Raw genomic sequence first — 20,105 nt, forward strand, 5'->3', positions numbered from 1 at the left:
GAAATTGAGTTGTGAAAATAACCTCAATGTATTTGAGAATATACAGTTTTGTAGGGCACTACAAAATTCAGTTGTGAAATTCAGTTGTGAGAATAGGTTCAGTGTATTTGAAAATATATACTTTTGTAGGACAAACTTATAAACATGTATGCTTATTTTACCTTTTATTTTAATAATTTTTCATATATTAGCACTTTTAAAATTAACTTTTCTGGTCAATTTTTCTGTAGGTGTTACCTCATTTGGAAAGCATTGAGAAACAGGAAAACATTTCTAACAAAATGTCATCTTTTCGAAGTCATTGTCCACATTTGGATTCAGTTGGTGAAATAACTAAAGAAGATTTAATACAAAAATCTCATGTAAGATAGAGGGCTTTTTTCCCTTCCTTTAAAAAGCCATATTCATTTTTCTCTCAAACAAACATGTAGGTTTCTTTTTTTTAATAAATTACTACAATATCCTGTGTTCATGAATCCAAATTTTTATGTATGATATTAATGAATGTATGTGTTTGGCCATGTTAATGGAATGGTGATGTTATCTCTATGATCTTCTTCTCACAGGGTTCTTGTCAGGATTGTAAAGTCAGAGGACCAAACCTTTGGGCATGCCTGGAAGTATGTGTGTGTTTCTTCTCAAAAGTTTGATATTATAAAAATTTATATCTGAATAAGGTGAACTAGAAGATTTTTTTGACACAGGGTTTCATAAATGAACATACTTTAAAAAGATTGTTATTGATAATAAAAATTAAACTTTAAACTTTGGGTATTAACTTACAATGTTTTTTGCAGAGTTTAATAAATCACTAAAATATTTCACACTTTTTATTAGAGGTGACATATCTTTTAGCTTAAAAGTATTCTGATTATATTCTTTTGTGCCTGGTACCTTTTGGTTAAAATAACTAAGTTTGGAAGTCATTTAATCTTAAAGTTAAAATGTGATCAGAACTTCATTGTAAATGTAATTGTAATGCTTATTATTATAAATTTACATATTATAAAATGCCTTATTTTCCTTTTTATATATTTATAGAATAGGTGTTCATATGTTGGCTGTGGTGAATCACAAGTGGATCATAGCACCATACATTCTCAGGTAGGTATATAGAAAAATTTCATGCCAGAGATTTTTAAAATATAGCCTGAGGAAAAAGAAAAACAAATACAACATTATTAATTCAAGTTGTCATTCAAAATTTTGTCCTTTATTCTTTTTTAATAAACAATGAGTTAAATCTTAGCTTATAAAAAGGTGGGGACAGGAATTGCTGGAAAGGTCAATATTAGGTAATATGAGGTGATAATTAAAAGAGCAGTGATTTAAGAAATGTACCTCTGGGTCCTAAGATGGCGGAGGAATAGGACGGGGAGACCACTTTCTCCCCAACAGATTCATCAAAAGAACATTTAAATGCTGAGTTAATTCCACAAAACAACTGTGAATGCTGGCAGAGAACATCAGGCACCCAGAAAGGCAGCCCATTGTCTTCAAAAGGAGGTAGGAAAAAATATAAAAGACAAAAAAAAGAGACAAAAGAGGTAGGGGCGGAGCTCCGTCCTGGGAAGGGAGTCTTAAAAAGAGAGATGTTTCCAAACACCAGGAAACACTCTCACTGCTGAGTCTGTGGCGAGCCTTGGAAGCACAGAGGGCAACGTAACAGGGAGGAAAAATAAATAATTAAAACCCACAGATTCCGAGCCCAACGGTAACTCCCCCAGCGGAGAAGCAGTGAAGACGCCTGCACCCGCCACTAGCAAGCAGGGGCTGGGCAGGGAGGCGCGGGCTGCATTGCCTAGAGTAAGGATCTGGCCTGAATGCCCTGAGGGCAATATGAGCGCACTAACTTGGGCTAGCAAACCAGACTGTGGGATAGCTACCATGCGAAAAGCCCTGAGACACCGCCAGGCCAGCGCACAGAACAAAGGACTGAACAGAACTAGCCGGCTGCAGACCATCCCCTTCCGGTGACAGGCAGCCAGAGCTGGAAGGGGGCAGTCGCAGCCCCAGAGAGACATTATCTACCAAACTGCAAGCAGGCTTCTTTGCTAAGACTTCTTGGGGTCTGGACAGTCAACATCCGCCTGAGAAGGTGCACTGGTTGTACATCCAGGAAACCGAGCGGCAGGGACGGGGGAGGTGATAAGTCACAGCGACCACGCTCGCCAAACACCTCATCACCTGAGCTGCTTGGACCTGGGAAGGGCACAAAACACAGGCCCAACAGAGTCTGCGCCTCTGAGGACTACCCAAGTGCCTGAACCTGAGCGGGTTAGACCTGGGAGATGCATGAAGCCCAGGGCTGGCCTCGGACGGTTCCCGGCGGAGCGATCTAGAGCCTGAGCAGTGTGGGCAGGGAGGGCACACGGGCCTTGAGTGGGGGCAGGCCTGATGTGGCTGAGGCACTGCGAGCACATGCCAGTGTTATTTGTTTGCAGCGTCCCTCCCTCCCCACAGCGTGACTGAACAAGTGAGCCTAAAAAAAAGTGTCCACCACTGCCCTCTTTGTGTCAGGGCGGAAATCAGACACTGAAGAGACCAGCAAACAGAAGAAGTTAAAACAGAGGGAACTCCCTTGGAACTGACAGGTGCAATAGATTAAAACCCTGTCTAGTACCAACTACATAGGAAGGGGCCTATAGATCTTGAGAAATATAAGCCGGACCAAGGAGCTATCCGAAAATGAACTGACCCGACAATACCCACAACAACACCAGAGAAAGTCCTAGATGTATTTTTACTATTTTTACGATCATTCTTTTTTTTTTTAATTTTTAAAAAATTTTAAGTCCTCTATTACTCCTTTAATTTTCACTTTTATAACCTACTATTACTTTGCAAAAAAAAAGACCCTATTTTTTAAAGCAAACTTCATATATATATATTTTATAATTTTTGTGACTTTTTTTCTTTTTTTTCTTCTTTTCTCTAATATTGTAGTTTTGAAATTCCAAACTCTAGTCTAGATTTTCAATCTTTGCTTTTTGGTATTTGTTATCAATTTTGTACCTTTAAGAACCAATCTTCAATACCCATTTTTACTTGGGAGTGAAATTACTGGCTTGACTGCTCTCTCCCCCTTTGGACTCTCCTTTTTATCCACCAGGTCACCTCTGTCTCCTCCCTACCCCTTCTCTTCACTACCCAACTCTGTGAATCTCTGTGCGTTCTAGATGGTGGAGAACACTTAGGGAACTGATTACTGGCTGGATCTGTCTCTCTCCTTTTGCTCCCCTCCTTTTATCCTCCTGGCCACCTCTGTCTCCTTCCTCCCTCTTCTCTTCTCTGTATAACTCTGTGAACATCTCTGAGTGGTCCAGTTGTGGAGTGCACATAAGGAAGTGATTACTGGCTAGCTGCTCTCTCCTCTGTTGATTCCACCTCATCTCATTCAGGTCACGTCTAACTCCCTCCTCCCTCTTCTCTTCTCCATGTAACTCTGTGAACCTCTCTGGGTGTCCCTCACTGTGGAGAAACTTTTCATCTTTAACCTAGGTGTTTTATCAACAGTGCTGTATAGAAGGAGAAGTCTTGCGACTACTGTAAAAATAAGACTGAAAACCAGAAGCAGGAGCCTTAAGTCCAAATCCTGAGAACACCAGAGAACTCCTGACTCCAGGGAACATTAATTGAGAGGAGCTCATCAAATGCCTCCATACCTACACTGAAACCAAGCACCACCCAAGGGCCAACAAGTTTCAGAGCAAGACATACCACACAAATTCTCCAGCAACACAGGAACACAGCCCTGAGCTCCAATATACAGGCTGCCCAAAGTTACTCCAAAACCATTGATGTCTCATAACTCATTACTAGACACTTCATTGCACTCCAGAGAGAAGAAATCCAGCTTCACCCACCAGAACACCAACACAAGCTTCCCTAACCAAGAAACCTTGACAAGCCACCTGTACAACCCCACCCACAGCGAGGAAACTCCACAATAAAGAGAACTCCACAAACTGCCAAAATACAGAAAGGCCACCCCAAACTCAGCAGTATAAACAAGCTGAAGAGACAGAGGAATACCCAGCAGGTAAAGGAACAGGATAAATGCCCACCAAACCAAACAAAAGAGGAAGAGATAGGGAATCTACCTGATAAAGAATTCTGAATAATGATAGTGAAAATGATCCAAAATCTTGAAATCAAAATGGAATCACAGATAAATTGCCTGGAGACAAGGATTGAGAAGATGCAAGAACGGTTTAACAAGGGCCTAGAAGAAATAAAAAAGAGTCAATGTATAATGAATGCAATAAATGAGATCAGAAACACTCTGGAGGCAACAAATAGTACAATAACAGAGGCAGAAGATAGGATTAGTGAAGTAGAAGATAGAATGGTAGAAATAAATGAATTAGGAAAAAAGAAAAATGAATTAAAAGAAATGAGGACATCTCAGAGACCTCCAGGACAGTGTTAAACACCCCAACATTCGAATCATAGGAGTCACAGAAGAAGACAAAAAGAGAGACCATGAGAAAATACGTAGATAAGAGTTGAAAACTTCCCTAAAATGGGGAAAGAAATAATCGCCCAAGTCCAAGAAATCCAGAGAGTCCCAAACAGGATAAACCCAAGGTGAAACAGCCCAAGACACATATTAATCAAATTAACAAAGATCAAACAGAACAAATATTAAAAGCAGCAAGGGAAAAACAACAAATAACACACAAGGGGATTCCCATAAGGATAACAGCTGATCTTTCAATAGAAACTCTTCAGGCCAGGAGGGAATGGCAAGACATACTTAAAGTGATGAAAGAAAATAACCTACAGCCCAGATTACTGTACCCAGCAAGGATCTCATTCAAATATGAAGAGGAAATCAAAAGCTTTACGGAAAAGAATTCAGCACCACCAAACCAGCTCTCCAACAAATGCTAAAGGATATTCTCTAGACGGGAAACACAAAAAGGGTGTATAAACTCGAACCCAAAACGATAAAGTAAATGGCAACAGGAGCATACTTATCAATAATTACCTTAAACGTAAATGGGTTGAATGCCCCAACCAAAAGACAAAGACTGGCTGAATGGCTACAAAAATAAGACCCCTATATATGCTGTCTATAAGAGACCCACCTCAAAACAAGGGACACATACAGACTGAAAGTGAAGGGCTGGAAAAAGATATTCCATGCAAACAGAGACCAAAAGAAAGCAGGAGTAGCAATACTCATATCAGATAAAATAGACTTTAAAACAAAGGCTGTAAAAAGAGACAAGGACACTACGTAATGATCAAGGATCCAAGAAGAAGATATAACAATTATATATGCACCCAACATAGGAGCATCGCAATATGTAAGACAAGTATGAATGGGGAAATTAACAATAAGACAATAATAGTGGGAGACTTTAATACCCCACTCACACCTGTGGATAGGTCAACTAAAGAGAAAATTAACAAGAAAACACAAACTTTAAACGATACAATAGATCAGTTAGACCTAATTGATATATATTGGACATTTCACCCCAAAACAATGAATTTCACCTTTTTCTCAAGTGCTCATGGAACCTTCTCCAGGTTAGATCACATCCTGGGCCATAAATCTAGCCTTGTTAAATTCAAAAAAATTGAAATCATTCCAGGCATCTTTTCTGACCATAATGCAGTAAGATTAGATCTCAATTACAGGAGAAAAACTTAAAACTTCCAACATATGGAGGCTGAACAACACACTGCTGAATAACCAACAAATCACAGAAGAAATCAAAAGAGAAAATATGCATAGAAACGAAAATGAAAATGAAAACGCAACAATCCAAAACCTGTGGGACACTGTAAAAGCAGTGCTAAGGGAAAAGTTCATAGCAATACAGGCATACCTCAAGAAACAAGAAAAAAGTCAAATAAATAACCTAACTCTACACCTAAAGCAACTAGAAAAGGGAGAAATGGAGAACCCCAGGGTTGGTAGAAGGAAAGAAATCTTAAAAATTAGGGCATAAATAAATGCAAAAGAAACAAAAGGGACCATAGCAAAAATCAACAAAGCCAAAAGCTGGTTTGAAAGGATAAATAAAATTGACAAACCATTAACCAGACTCATCAAGAAACAAAGCGTGAAAAATCAAATCAATAAAATTAGAAATGAAAATGAAGAGATCACAACAGACAACACAGAAATACAAAGGATCATGAGACTACTATCCGCAATTATATGCCAGTAAAATGGACAACTTGGAAGAAATGCTCAAATTCTTAGAAAAGTACCACTTCCCAAAACTGAACCAGGAAGAAACAGAAAATCTCAACAGACGCATCACAAGCATGGAAATTGAAACTGTAATCAGAAATCTTCCACCAACCAAAAGCCCAGGTCCAGACGGCTTCACAGCTGAATTCTACCAAAAATTTAGAAAAGAGCTAACACCTATCCTACTCAAACTCTTCCAGAAAATTGCAGAGGAAGGTAAACTTCCAAACTCATTCTATGAGGCCACCATCACCCTAATGCCAAAACCTGACAAAGATGCCACAAAAAAAGAAAACTACAGGCCAATATCACTGATGAACATAGATGCAAAAATCCTCAACAAAATTCTAGCAATCAGAATCCACCAACACATTAAAAAGATCATACACCATGACTAAGTGGGCTTTATCCCAGGAATGCAAGGAGTCGTCAGTATCCGTGAATCAGTCAATGTAATACACCACATTAACAAATTGAAAAGTGAAAGCCATATGATTATCTCAATAGATGCAGAGAAAGCCTTTGACAAAATTCAACATCTGTTTATGATAAAAACTCTCCAGAAAGCAGGAATAGAAGGAATTATACCTCAACATCATAAAAGCTATATATGACAAACCCAAAGCAAACATTATCCTCAATGGTGAAAATTTGAAAGCATTTCTCCTGAAAATGAAAGCATTTCAGGAACAAGACAAGGGTGCCCACTTTCACCACTACTATTCAACATACTTTTGGAAGTTTTGGCCACAGCAGTCAGAGCAGAGAAAGAAATGAATCCAAATTGGAAAAGAAGTAAAACTGTCACTGTTTGCAGATAACATGATCCTCTACATAGAAAACCCTAAAGACTCCACCAGAAAATTACTAGAGCTAATCAATGAATATAGTAAAGTTGCAGGATATAAAATCAACACAGAAATCCCTTGCATTTCTATGCACTAATAATGAGAAAATAGAGAAATTAAGGAAACAATTCCATTCACCATTGCAACAAAAAGAATAAAATACTTAGGACTATATCTACCTAAAGGAACTAAAGACCTATATATAGAAAACTATAAAACACTGATGAAAGAAATCAAAGAGGACACTAATAGATGGAGAAATAGACCATGTTCATGGATCGGAAGAATCGATATAGTGAAAATGAGTATACTACCCAAAGCAATTTATAGATTCAGTGCAATCCCTATGAAGCTACCAATGGTATTTTTCACAGAGCTGGAACAAATAATTTCACAATTTGTATGGAAATACAAAAAACCTCTAATAGCCAAAGCAATCTTGAGAAAGAAGAATGGAGCTGGAGGAATCAACCTGCCTAACTTCAGGCTCTACTACAAAGCCAGTCAACAAGACAGTATGGTACTGGCACAAAGACAGAAATAGAGATCAATGGAACAAAATAGAAAGCCCAGAGATAAATCCACGCACCTATGGACACCTTATCTTTGACAAAGGAGGCAAGAATATACAGTGGACTAAAGACAATCTCTTTAACAAGTGGTGCTGGGAAAACTGGTCAACCACTTGTAAAAGAATGAAACTAGAACACTTTCTAACACCATACACGAAAATAAACTCAAAATGGATTAAAGATCTAAATGTAAGACCAGAAACTATAAAACTCCTAGAGGAGAACATAGGCAAAACACTCTCCGACATACATCAAAGCAGTATCCTCGATGACCCACCTCCCCGAATATTGGAAATAAAAGCAAAAATAAACAAATGGGACCTAATTAAACTTAAAAGCTTCTGTACAACAAAGGAAACTATAAGCAAGGTGAAAAGAGAGCCTTCAGAATGGGAGAAAATAATAGCAAACGAAGCAACTGACAAACAACTAATCCCAAAAATATACAAGCAACTTATGCAGCTCAATTCCAGAAAAATAAACGACCCAATCAAAAAATGGGCCAAAGAACTAAATAGACATTTCTCCAAAGAAGACATAACAGATGGCTAACAAACACATGAAAAGATTTTCAGCATCACTCATTATCAGAGAAATGCAAATCAAAACCAAATGACGCACCATTTCACGCCAGTCAGAATGGCTGCGATCCAAAAGGCTACAAGCAATAAATGCTGGAGAGGGTGTGGAGAAAGGGGAACCCTCTTACCCTGTTGGTGGGAATGCAAACTAGTACAGCCACTATGGAGAACAGTGTGGAGATTCCTTAAAAAACTGGAAATAGAACTGCCTTATGATCCAGCAATCCCACTGCTGGGCAAACACATCAAGGAAACCAGAATTGAAAGAGATACATGTACCCCAATGTTCATTGCAGCACTGTTTATAATAGCCAGGATATGGAAGCAACCAAGATGTCCATCAGCAGATGAATGGATAAGAAAGCTGTGGTACATATACACAATGGAGTATTACTCAGCCATTAAAAAGAATACATTTGAATCAGTTCTAATGAGGTGGATGAAACTGGAGCCTATTATACAGAGTGAAGTAAGCCAGAAAGGAAAACACCAATACAGTATACTAATGCATATATACAGAATTTAGAAAGATGGTAACAATAACCCTGTATGTGAGACAGCAAAAGAGAGACAGATGTATAGAACAGTCTTTTGGACTCTGTGGGAGAGGGAGAGGGAGAGGGTGGGATGATTTGGGAGAATAGCATTGAAACCTGTATAATATCATATATGAAACTAATCGCCAGTGCAGGTTCGATGCATGATACTGGATGCTTGGGGCTGGTGCACTGGGACAACCCAGAGGGATGGTACGGGGAGGGAGGAGGGTGGGGGGTTCAGGATGGGGAACACGTGTACATTTGTGGCGGATTCATGTTGATGTATGGCAATACCAATACAATATTGTAAAGTAATTAACCTCCAATTAAAATAAATTTATATTAAAAAATTTTTTTCCAGAAAAAAGAAATGTACCTCCAGGTGTATGGAGGTGATCACTGGAAATATTAGGAGGATGTGGAAGTTGAAGTCAAGACTAGAAGTCTAGGCTTATGACAGGGCCTGACTGACTTCAAGGCTCAACTCATATTACCTTTTGCTCTACATCCTCCTTACTGGAGTCTCCTGTCTATATCACCTTGGTGGTTTGGTGCTCGTGTGTAATTCTGGCATGCTTCTTTTGCAGATTAGATAGAGCTCACATTCCAAACTATACATTTCTTGAGAATGAACCATCTTTTTCATTTTATTTATCTCTGCAGCATCAACTATTCCTGACAGGGTTCCTCAAGAAAATTACTTAGGACTCTTAGGCATCTTCATACTTAATTAATTTACTTCTCTTTGGTGGATCTAGAATGGTGGTGTTATGTGCCATTCTTGGGAGAATTGAGAAAATGGTTACTCAAATCATTTTCTGTAGGGCATTAGTGTCTTGCAGAACTCCAGATGAGAAAGGCGAGAATGTCACATATCCAAGATTATATATTCACTATTGCTTGAGGTCTTTTGTGCTTTAATTTATGTCATTTGTATTCTTTTGCCATTCTGATGTCCTTGAATACTTAATGTGCTATTGTCAGTTTTCTTGTATTATAATTACTTGCTAACTGCAAAGCAGACTCTCATAATAACTCTTTGTTTATCTTTATAATGAATAGTGGTGAAAATAGTAGAATAATCTTTGTAGTAGGCTTGGATATTGTTACTATTCGCTATGCTTTAACAGTAGCGGTTTATCTAAGTATTGTTTATTTGGTGCTCTGGTTTAAATCTTCTCTTTTGAATATATTGTTATTCATTAAAGGCCAGCAGTTTATCTTCTATGATCTTTTGAAAGGCTTTCAACTATAACTAATTTTGATCCCTCTTCTCTCTCTCTCATGAAATTATTCAGGAGACAAAGCATTATCTAACTGTGAACCTTACCACTCTTCGAGTATGGTGTTATGCTTGCAGCAAAGAAGTATTTTTGGATAGGAAATTAGGAACTCAGCCTTCATTACCTCATGTAAAACCACTTCACCAAATACAAGAAAATGGCGTACAGGTAATAATTTCAATCCATGGAATTGAAATAATAAATACTTTCAGAAAATAATTTCAGAGTTTGTCATGTAGCTGAAATTTTAAAGAACCCTACTTCATCTTTACTTTACCAGGTTTCCACAATGTGCCTTTTTTCTTCAAATGAGAATCTGGCCTTTTTTCTTTTGTGGAATGATAGATTAGGGTAAAATTGAATCTCACACATGTCTAAAAATGGAAAAGCACCTTATAGGTTTTAAAAACTTAAGCAACTGGCTCTAGGAGAGGTGATGGGCCTTCTTTAATAGGCCCTAATTGAACTATCTTTTCCTCATTTCCCTCCCTGCTGCACTCCCATGTCTATTATTGTGAATGTTTTACTAATTTGTTGAAAACCAGATAGAATATATTAAAACTTATCATCAGTTTTTGACTACAAAATATGTGTGAACTTGCAAAGATTGCTCACTTAATTTTGAGAATTTTCAAGTTCTATAAAAATAGGAAAGGGAGGGACTTCCATGGCAGCCCAGTGATTAAGACTCCGTGCTTCCACTGCAGGGGGCATGGATTCAATTCTTGGTTGGGGAACCAAGATTCCACATCCCTTGCAGTGCCCCAGAGAAGAAAATAGGAGAGGGACATGGAAAAATAAGGGTAGTTGGTGTCTACTTACTCTAATCATCATTTGATCTGTTTTAGTTAACACATCAATGGGGTTTTTTCCCTGTGGGTTATAGAAATTACAGTGTATTTCTAGAACTGTGTTCTTTGATGCCAATTCTTAAGATTTTTTCTGTTGTATCTTTGTATTACATTCTGATGGTAGAAATTTGTGATAATAAATTTGTTTGCCTCACATACAATATAACCTAAAGTGACTAGATTTTAGACAAGGTATACTTGTTGCATTTCTAGTTTCACAGTTGAATGACTCTAGTTCATAAATCATCATTACTATTTCTCCCCTGATACCTATTTATCATCCAGAAATACGTTTTTTGGTTTTTTTAATGGCATGGTAGTTTGAAAAGAAGTTTGTGTGAACCATCTTATACTATTAACAAAAACGTGATAATTGAAAGTTTAATCACATGAGGAACTAATAACAGTTTATATTAATCAAAGAATAAGTGCAGATAGTCCACAAAAAAAGAAATACAAAAAAAAAAAACACACATCAAGAAAATAATCGTCACTAACTAATGAAAATGCCATTTATACCTGATAGATTACAATTGCAACTCTTTTTTTTTAAGAAGTGACTTTTCAATATATATGTAACTTATTTTTCATTTATTATTTTATTTTTGGTTGCACTGAGTCTTCATTGCTATGCGAAACCCAAGCACCACAAGGAAGAGTAGCCCCCACTCACCACAACTAGAGAAAGCCTTTGCACAGTAACGAAGACCCAGTGCAACCCCTTAATGAATGCTGAATCTGGTTGAATAAAAATACTGATACTTTTCTGATAGCTTGTAAATAACTTCTGGTGAGTTATTTTTATGACACATGAAAGACATGAATTTAATTTCATACAACTTCCCAGTGATCTTGTTGTTAAAGAAATTGCTCAGAAGAAAAAGTTATTTGTGCAGATTTCTTTAGTGATATAAAATTTATAGACTATTTGAACCCAATTCATTAGAGCATTAATTACAAGTTAACAGTATTGGGAATCAGTCAAATGTCGTTAAGATTTTTCAAGCCATATTCTAGGAGGTAAGATTTTGAATGATTTTTTTCTAAAAACTGTTCTGCTGCTGCTGCTAAATCGCTTCAGTCGTGTCCGACTCTGTGCGACCCCATAGACAGCAGCCCACTAGGCTCCTCTGTCCATGGAATTCTCCAGGCAAGAGTACTAGAGTGGGTTGTCATTTCCTCCTCCAATGCGTGACAGTGAAAAGTGAAAGTGAAGTCACTCAGTCGTGTCCAACTCGTAGCAACCCCATGGACTGCAGCCTACCAGGCTCCTCCGTCCATGGGATTTTCCAGGCAAGAGTACTGGAGTGGGGTGCCATTGCCTTCTCCGAAAAACTGTTCTACTTCTCTGTATTTCAATACAACCAAGTGAGAATATGGGCCTTCCCAAATGTCTAGTATCTACAAATGCCAGGAAGGTAAAGTATAAAGTGGGTGGGTGTGAGTGCATATGCATGTCATGTGGAAGAAGAATAGGCTGTAAAGTTTGAGAACCAGAGCGTGTGCTGAATTGCATTCTGCTATTCAATTTCAGCCTCCCACTGAACTTTGCCAACTGGGTGCAATGTACTTTGAGATTCTTCTATTAGAAAACTTTGTAAAATTTTGAGTTCTTTAAAAAAAATTTTTAATTGGAGGATAATTGCTTTACAATATTATGTTGGTTTTTGTCATGCAGCAGCAAAATTTGATTTTTTTATGTGAGCTCTCCCAATGTTTAAAATGTTAGCTCAAAAGTTTTGCTTTTGTTTGGGTTTTTGGCCTTTAAAAAAAAGTTTTTTTTATTTAAATAATATGGACTGGCATTTGACCAGCAAGTCACAAGTTGCAAACTCTTGAGTTAATCCAATTCTCAGGAATTAATTTTGGAACTTTAGAAAATATTTAAAACTATTTCGTATGCATAAAAGGATGCAAAATAACTTCAGTAAGAAGTATCAGGAGAGGAGAGACTGTAGAAGTCTACAGATCAGTTGAGTAAAAAATTTTCTAAAAATTTAACCTAAGGATTTGTTTAAGCCTGCTATCTTTTCTGTTATCAAGGATTTTAAAATACCCAGTAACACAACATTAAAAACTCCTCTGGTTGCTGTATTTGATGATCTGGATATAGAAGTAGAAGAAGAAGATGAACTTAAGGCAAGAGGTAAAATAATTCTCCTATATAACACATTCCTTTGTATGCCATTGCCCATTTCTTTAGGGAACTGTATTGTGAAAATTTCAAAGTCGAGGTGATAAGATAATTATAAAAATAAATTCTAGGAACCAAGCTATTTGTTAATGCTTTTTTTAAAAAAAGTCACCTGTTTATATAATTAATTAAGGAGCATTTTAAGTTCTGATTTTTTAAATTTACTGCATTATGCATCATTTGAAAATACCAAGGAAATATCCTTTTGTTTTTAATGATGCATGAGTGAAAGTAGTGCTAGTTGGCAATATTTGATTGTAAGAAATCAATAAAGTAATTGTATTATTTAAAAACTGAAATTTTACCTAGGAAAATTATTATTTGTGGAAAAAAAGCAAACTGACAGTTTTGATACTTGGTTTCTCTGGTATCAGTTTACTAAAGCCCACAATATAAACTATCTGTATATATAGTTTTGTACAAACTTTTCTGTTTTATAATTCATATAAGGGAATCTTAGCCCATTAAGAGTATATCTAAATAATTTTCTGAAAATTATCACTTTGGTGTAAGTCTGACCCCTCTTTGAGTTATTCAGGTTGTTGCTATTTGTATTTTTATAATGTATTTTGTATTTCCCTACTATAGCTTAGGAACCATAATAATTAACTAGTTATATACTTAGTGAACACTCATAAAGTTGAGTCATTGGATTATTGAATGATGACATAACATAATTTTTCTTAATAGGTCTCACAGGTTTGAAAAATATTGGAAATACTTGTTATATGAATGCAGCTTTGCAGGCTCTTTCTAACTGGTAAGTAGAGAAATTAATTTTGTTAGTATAGTTGTTTAAAGTTATTCTTAAACAGCAGAAAACTATGATGCTGTAGTATGCTTAGAAAAAAAAGAGAAGTGAGAGAGGGAAAAGAAAGAAATATACTTTAATAGTAATATTGGAAAGTTAATAATTATATTCAGTCTCCCTAGCCAACTGGATTCCATTAATCCCTTGCTGTACCTCTTCCTCACCCCTCTCAACACATGAAATGCCTTCACTTAAATTATCTGGATTAACTAAAACCTAAATGTACAAATATTCCTGAGAAAGTTTTCCTCTTTCTTGTTAATTGACTCCTAGGGTAGAGTAAGCAACAAACTGCCTTGGGACATAATCCATTGTTGTCCCCATAGGGTTACTACTCTGTGCCTGTGGTTTCCTAAGAGTGCTGGTCCTGGCTTAGCTCCTAGGGAGTTGTGCGTCTTTGAGGAAGTTGTTTGTGTTTACATCTAGAAAAGGAGGAGCTTAAATTAATTCCTCTGATCACTTTTCATTCAGAGATCCTAGGAAAATATTTTATATTTTTCTGTAGGTGGAAAGTCTCTAATAAAGCAGTTAGGTTTTTTTGTTTGTTTTCCCTCAATCTTAGTCCTGTGAAGGAGGTAGATACAGTATGAAATGTTCTGTAGATGATCATCCAGGGAAGAGAGGGAAAGTCATAGAATCAAGTTCTGATGAACCCTAATATTTAGACACCTGATTAGAGCAGAAAAAAATAATAAAGAGGGGAAAGAGTTGCCAGAGAGGTAAAGAACGAAAGTAGAAAAGTGATCCGACAGCGTTGAGGACTCTAATGTTGTGGGTCAAATCTGCTGATGTGCTCAGCAAGATAATGAGGAAATGAATGTGAAGCTGTAAAAGGAAGCAAAGAAATAATAGATACAGTGCTTTATTTGTCATACTTCATTGAATGGCTAGAAGTCAATCAGTATTAAGCTTTGACTCAATTCTAAAATTTCTTTTTTTTTTAAAACTAGCCCGCCTTTGACACAGTTTTTTCTTGATTGTGGAGGACTGGCTCGAACAGATAAGAAACCAGCTATTTGTAAAAGTTATCTCAAACTAATGACAGAGCTCTGGCATAAAAGCAGGTATGTACTTATTATGTTTATTTTCTTTTATTATATTTTAAACTGAATATTGTAAATATTTGCACGTGCATTTATAGAGATGTAAAAAGTAGAAGAGAAACAGATTGAGGCATTCAATTTTGGCCACATTACATTTGACAGTGAACATCCAAATGAAGTATCTGGACTGGAGATAAAATGTTGAACTTCTGCAGTTGCTGTTACACTTCTGAATTTTGTAGACATTCTCACAATGCTAAAATCAGACCGTAGAGACATATAAGAATGTTTATTTTTCTCCTTATATTTATTTGCTCTAAGTGTAGCATTAGAAGAGTAACTGTCTGCTATAAAGTTTTTTGTATTACAACTCTTAGTCATTTATCCCTATTGGGTATTACCTGGCTCTAATGTTTCCAAGTTCCTTACTCTATAGCTAGAACTTGAGCTTAACTGCTATGTTTAAGTTTCTTTGCTCTGAAACTATGAACTTCATATTCTTGGAAGTTTACTAAACTTCAGAAGTGTCATAGTACAGGGTTCTAGATGATTAAATCTCTTATGGTTTACTTTTCATTTTTGTTTTCATGGGTATTTGATAACTGGTTTAAAATTTTTATTTAGGTAGTATACTAGGTATCCTTATCTTAATTTTTCCAGGAATTTTAAGTAATGAAAATATTATTTTAAGTAACTAGTATTTTTTGAAAAATCATATGGTAGAGCATAGTCATTTCTTTAGGGGAGAGAGGAATAAATTATAGCTTAAATATAAAAACTAAGCTATTTTTCATGAACTTTTGAAGCTTAATACTGGGCCACTTTGAATGATTTTTTGAAACATGAACACTTTTCAGTTTGACTCTTTGAATTTTTGATTTCTCATTTCTGAAATAAAAATTAGAGCCTTCCCTTGTCGTCCAGTGGTTAGGACACTCAGTTTCCAGTGCAGGGTTGGATTCCCTAGTCAGAAAACTAAGATCCCACATGCTACAAGGCATAGTCAAAAATAAATTAAAAAAAAAAAATTGCTGGATACTTAAAAAAAAAACTAACTAAAAATCACAAGTTTCTTCCTAAAAATGTTTTCTTCCTCAGACCAGGATCAGTTGTGCCTACTACTCTGTTTCAAGGAATTAAAACTGTAAATCCAACATTTCGGGGGTATTCTCAGCAGGTAGGTCTTTATTGCTTAGAAATTTTAAATTTGGGGGTGTATGAATATGCCAGTATTTTCTAGTGCTTTTAGCTTTGAAAAGTTGTGCATCCAGAGATAAATTTTTACTTATATTTTCTGTATTTTATAATTAAATATTTTAATACTGTCATTTATTTCACGTTACGATATGATCCAAATTTAATTTTTCACATACAGCTAACAAATGTAGCAAACAACAGATTTTAAGAATTTTCTTAACCTATTTTTAAAACTTTCTTCTTCATTAATTTTTGTGCTTACATTAATGTATAATAGGTCTATTTGTGGACTTTCTAATCTACTTCATTGACCTGTAATTTTTTTTAATTGATACCAGTGGCAGTTTCAATTATTGTTGTTTTATGTAATATTTTTTCACATTAATACCTAATCCTCACATATGTTTCCTTTTTTCAAAGAAATACCTGTTCCCTATTAACTTTTTCTTGTACAAATTCCTGTATCATAGGGACTTCCTTGGTGGTCTGGGAGCTAAGACTGTGTGCTCCCAGTGCAGGGGGCCCAGATTTGATCTCTGGTCAGGGAACTAGAACCTACATGCTGCAGCAGAGTTTGCATGTTATAACTAAAAAAAAAACTCCCATTAGGGAATGCATGTACACCCGTGGTGGATTCATGTCAATGTATGGCAAAACCAATACAGTATTGTAAAGTAAAATAAAGTAAAAATAAAAATTAAAAAAAAATTTTTTTTTAATCTCACATAAGGTCCCAAGTGCCTCAGCTAAGACCCAGTGAAAGAAAAAAGTGAAAGTGAAAGTGAAAGTCTCTTAGTCGTGTCTGACTCTTTACAACCCCATGGACTTCTCATGGACCCCATGAAATTCTCCAGGCCAGAATACTGGAGTGGGTAGCCGTTCCCTTCTCCAGGGGATCTTCCCAACCCAGCGATCGAACCCATGTCTCCCTCATTACAGGCAGATTCTTTACTAGCTGAGCCACAAGGGAAATCCAAGAATACTGGAGTGGGTAGCCTATCCCTTCTCCAGCGGATCCTCCTGATCCAGGAGGTCTCCTGCATTGCAGGTGGATTCAGACCCAGTACAGCCAAAGAATTAATACATAAATTTGTTTTAAAAAGTTCCTGGATCACAGACACTGATTTAGTAGATGTAACTTGGGGGCTATGAATTTGTATTTTTGATAAACATTCTAGATTGATCGAGGATTTTGAGATATAGTACAAAATTAGATAAAGCTTTATATAGTACAAAATTAGATAAAGCTTTAATTTTAAGCCAGACATACTTGAATTTGATATCTCTCTGAATTCTTATTGTCTGATGAGACAAATCCACATTTTCTTTACACCTTACTCCTCAAGTTTTTTTTTTTTCAGTAACAGCAGTACTAAAGCTACTTTCAGATCATCTTCAGCCTTTTGTTATTTTTTTTTTAAGTTTTTCTTGAAATACATCTTCAGTTTTTCATTAATTTTGTTTTCTAACTTTTTTTTTGTTTTTTAACTTTTTAGAACTTAGAACATCCTATCCCTCCAGTGCCCTATGTTCTGCGAAGTTGTATGTCCACATTGTAATGCTACACATGTAGAAATCAATTTCTAACCACATTTTGTCTCTCAAGTCTTTCTCTCAAGTTTCTGCATACACTATTTTTAATGAAATGGTACCATCTGTGTTGCTTACATATAATAGGATGCTCAAGAATTCCTTCGATGTTTAATGGATCTGCTTCATGAAGAACTGAAAGAACAAGTCATGGAAGTAGAAGAGGATCCTCAAACTATAATGACTGAAGAGACCATGGAGGAAGACAAGAGCCAGTCAGATGTAGATTTTCAGTCCTGCGAATCTTGTAGCAGCAGTGATAAAGCTGAAAATGAAAATGGCTCTAGAAGCTTTTCTGAAGATAATAATGAGACAACAATGTTAATTCAGGATGATGAGAACAATTCAGAAATGTCAAAAGATTGGCAAAAAGAGAAGATGTGCAACAAGATTAATAAAGTAAATTCTGAAGGAGAATTAGATAAAGATAGAGACTCTGTATCTGAAACAGCGGATTTTAACAACCAGGAAACTGTCAAAGTGCAAATACACAGCAGAGCTTCAGGTGACAATTTTTATAATTTGCAAATGATAGTGTTTCATTTGTGGACAAAGGGTGCAAGATATGTGTTCAAGATTATATTTGTAATTTTACTGTTTTCTAAAATTAATACTTTGTGTGCAGTTCGTGACCTTATAGTTCAGCCATACTAATTTAAAGAAGTAGGGAAGGACTTTCCCTGGCAGCCCAGTGGTTAAGACTCTGTGCTTCCACTACAGGGAGTATAGGTTCTATCCCTGTTTGGGGATCTGAGATCCCACATGCTGTGTCGTACAGCCAAAAAATAAAAGAGGGAATTAAATAGATGTTACTTTTGCGCTTTCTAACCAGTAGCTGCTGCTGCTGCTAAGTCACTTCAATTGTGTCTGACTCTGTGTCACCCCATAGACAGCAGCCCACAAGGCTCCCCCATCTCCAGGCAAGAACACTGGAGTGATCTAATTAGTAGAGTTTAGTACTATTTGCATGTGAGTATTAAGTTGGTGTCATTTAAAGCAGATTTGTAAAAGAGCAAAATAATCAAAATTGTACACTATTAGATTTAGATTGCTGTCATTGGAGTCATGTCAGTTACAAAATATTTAGTGTATGCTTGGCACAGGAGTGTAATGTATTACAATGAACTCTGTTTTGATAGGGTTATACCACAGTACTGGTCACTGTTCTTTTGAGAAAGAGCAAGTGGCCAAATGAAAGACAGTTGAGTTTTTTTGCATTTTACATTTATTTTTTCTTGGGTTAACTTGTCTTAGCTTAATGTGGTATTTAATTCTCCAAAGCACATAAAATCAAACCGTCAGAGGTTCAGATTCTCTAATCTTAAAATAAATGGGAGACAAGGAACATAAAAAATTTATCTTCTGTAACTACTGAATAGTGGGCAGTACTAAATTTACTATGGTTTTTGAATGAACACAACTTTTTTCTGGAGAAGAAGGATATTTCCTTAACCACGGGGATACTCGTGGTTCAGTGCATTAATACTTGTGCAATAATACTTGTGTGCAGTGCATAAATGCCTTCTAGTCAAGAAAATGTGTCAGGCCCCTTGATTATACTGACATAATGTTTAGAAGTTTAGATGTGTTTAGAAGTTGTTTAATCATTAGTTATGTAAAATATCAGTATTGAAAGGCTTAGCAGTCTGCTATCTAGCCTTTCCTCATAAAAAACCTAAGCAACTAGTTCTTTATTGTTCCATAACAAGTCTATTACAATTAGTAACTAATTGATGACCTAGATCAGGGATCTGAGCTTTTACATTTTCTGATTGAAAAATGTAACAAAGATGATATATGACACACAAAACCTAAAATATATACCATCTGGTCTTTTGTAGGGATCATTTGCTAATCCCTGACCTTCCCTGACCTAGATTGTGTTAACTTTATTCCCTTCTAAAAGTCCTAGAGTGAGTCTCCTCCTCTCCTCCTATTTTCTTCCCCTAGTATTATCAGTCTGCTTTTAGTCATGGTTGAGATAATAATGAGAAATGCCTCTGTGAAAGTCATAAAAGACATTTCTTGTGCATTATCTGGAAAAATCTCTGAAATCATTCTGTTTCAGCATCTGTTATGTACACTTCTCTTTTCTTCACTCAAATGCTTTTTTAGCAGTCTCTCGCCATGAAACATATGTTATATACTAGGAATCCAACAGCAAATCAAGATAGCTCTCACAGCACTTATATTTTCTTGATTCATAATTCAATTCTCAAAAAAAGATGTTTTTTCTGACAGAGGGTTTTATTTCCTTTTATTACAGTAAGAATAAAATAATTTATAATTATTTCATGCCTAAATTTCTTCCTGGATTTTGATTACTATGTTAGTTTGGGAAGATAATCTCTTTTTCTCCCATATGGTTTTAAAGCTTTCTAA

General features: G+C 36.1%; 1 protein-coding gene across 4 annotated transcripts in view; it reads left to right on the plus strand.

Annotated features, from left to right (window-relative positions):
- Positions 1-281: 281 nt before the first annotated feature.
- Positions 282-20,105, plus strand: part of USP33 (ubiquitin specific peptidase 33) — a 42,340-nt gene continuing 22,516 nt past the window's right edge. For all 4 annotated transcript variants that reach the window (XM_068966366.1, XM_068966368.1, XM_068966367.1 and 1 more), the window contains exons 1-9: positions 282-362; positions 567-620; positions 1,042-1,104; positions 10,053-10,205; positions 12,932-13,034; positions 13,773-13,842; positions 14,844-14,957; positions 16,035-16,113; positions 17,811-18,228. In XM_068966366.1, coding sequence (XP_068822467.1) covers positions 282-362; positions 567-620; positions 1,042-1,104; positions 10,053-10,205; positions 12,932-13,034; positions 13,773-13,842; positions 14,844-14,957; positions 16,035-16,113; positions 17,811-18,228 — 1,135 coding nt within the window. The remainder of the gene's footprint in view (positions 363-566; positions 621-1,041; positions 1,105-10,052; positions 10,206-12,931; positions 13,035-13,772; positions 13,843-14,843; positions 14,958-16,034; positions 16,114-17,810; positions 18,229-20,105) is intronic.

Source organism: Capricornis sumatraensis, chromosome 2, assembly GCF_032405125.1.
Source record: "Capricornis sumatraensis isolate serow.1 chromosome 2, serow.2, whole genome shotgun sequence".
NCBI classification, from domain to species: domain Eukaryota; kingdom Metazoa; phylum Chordata; class Mammalia; order Artiodactyla; family Bovidae; genus Capricornis; species Capricornis sumatraensis.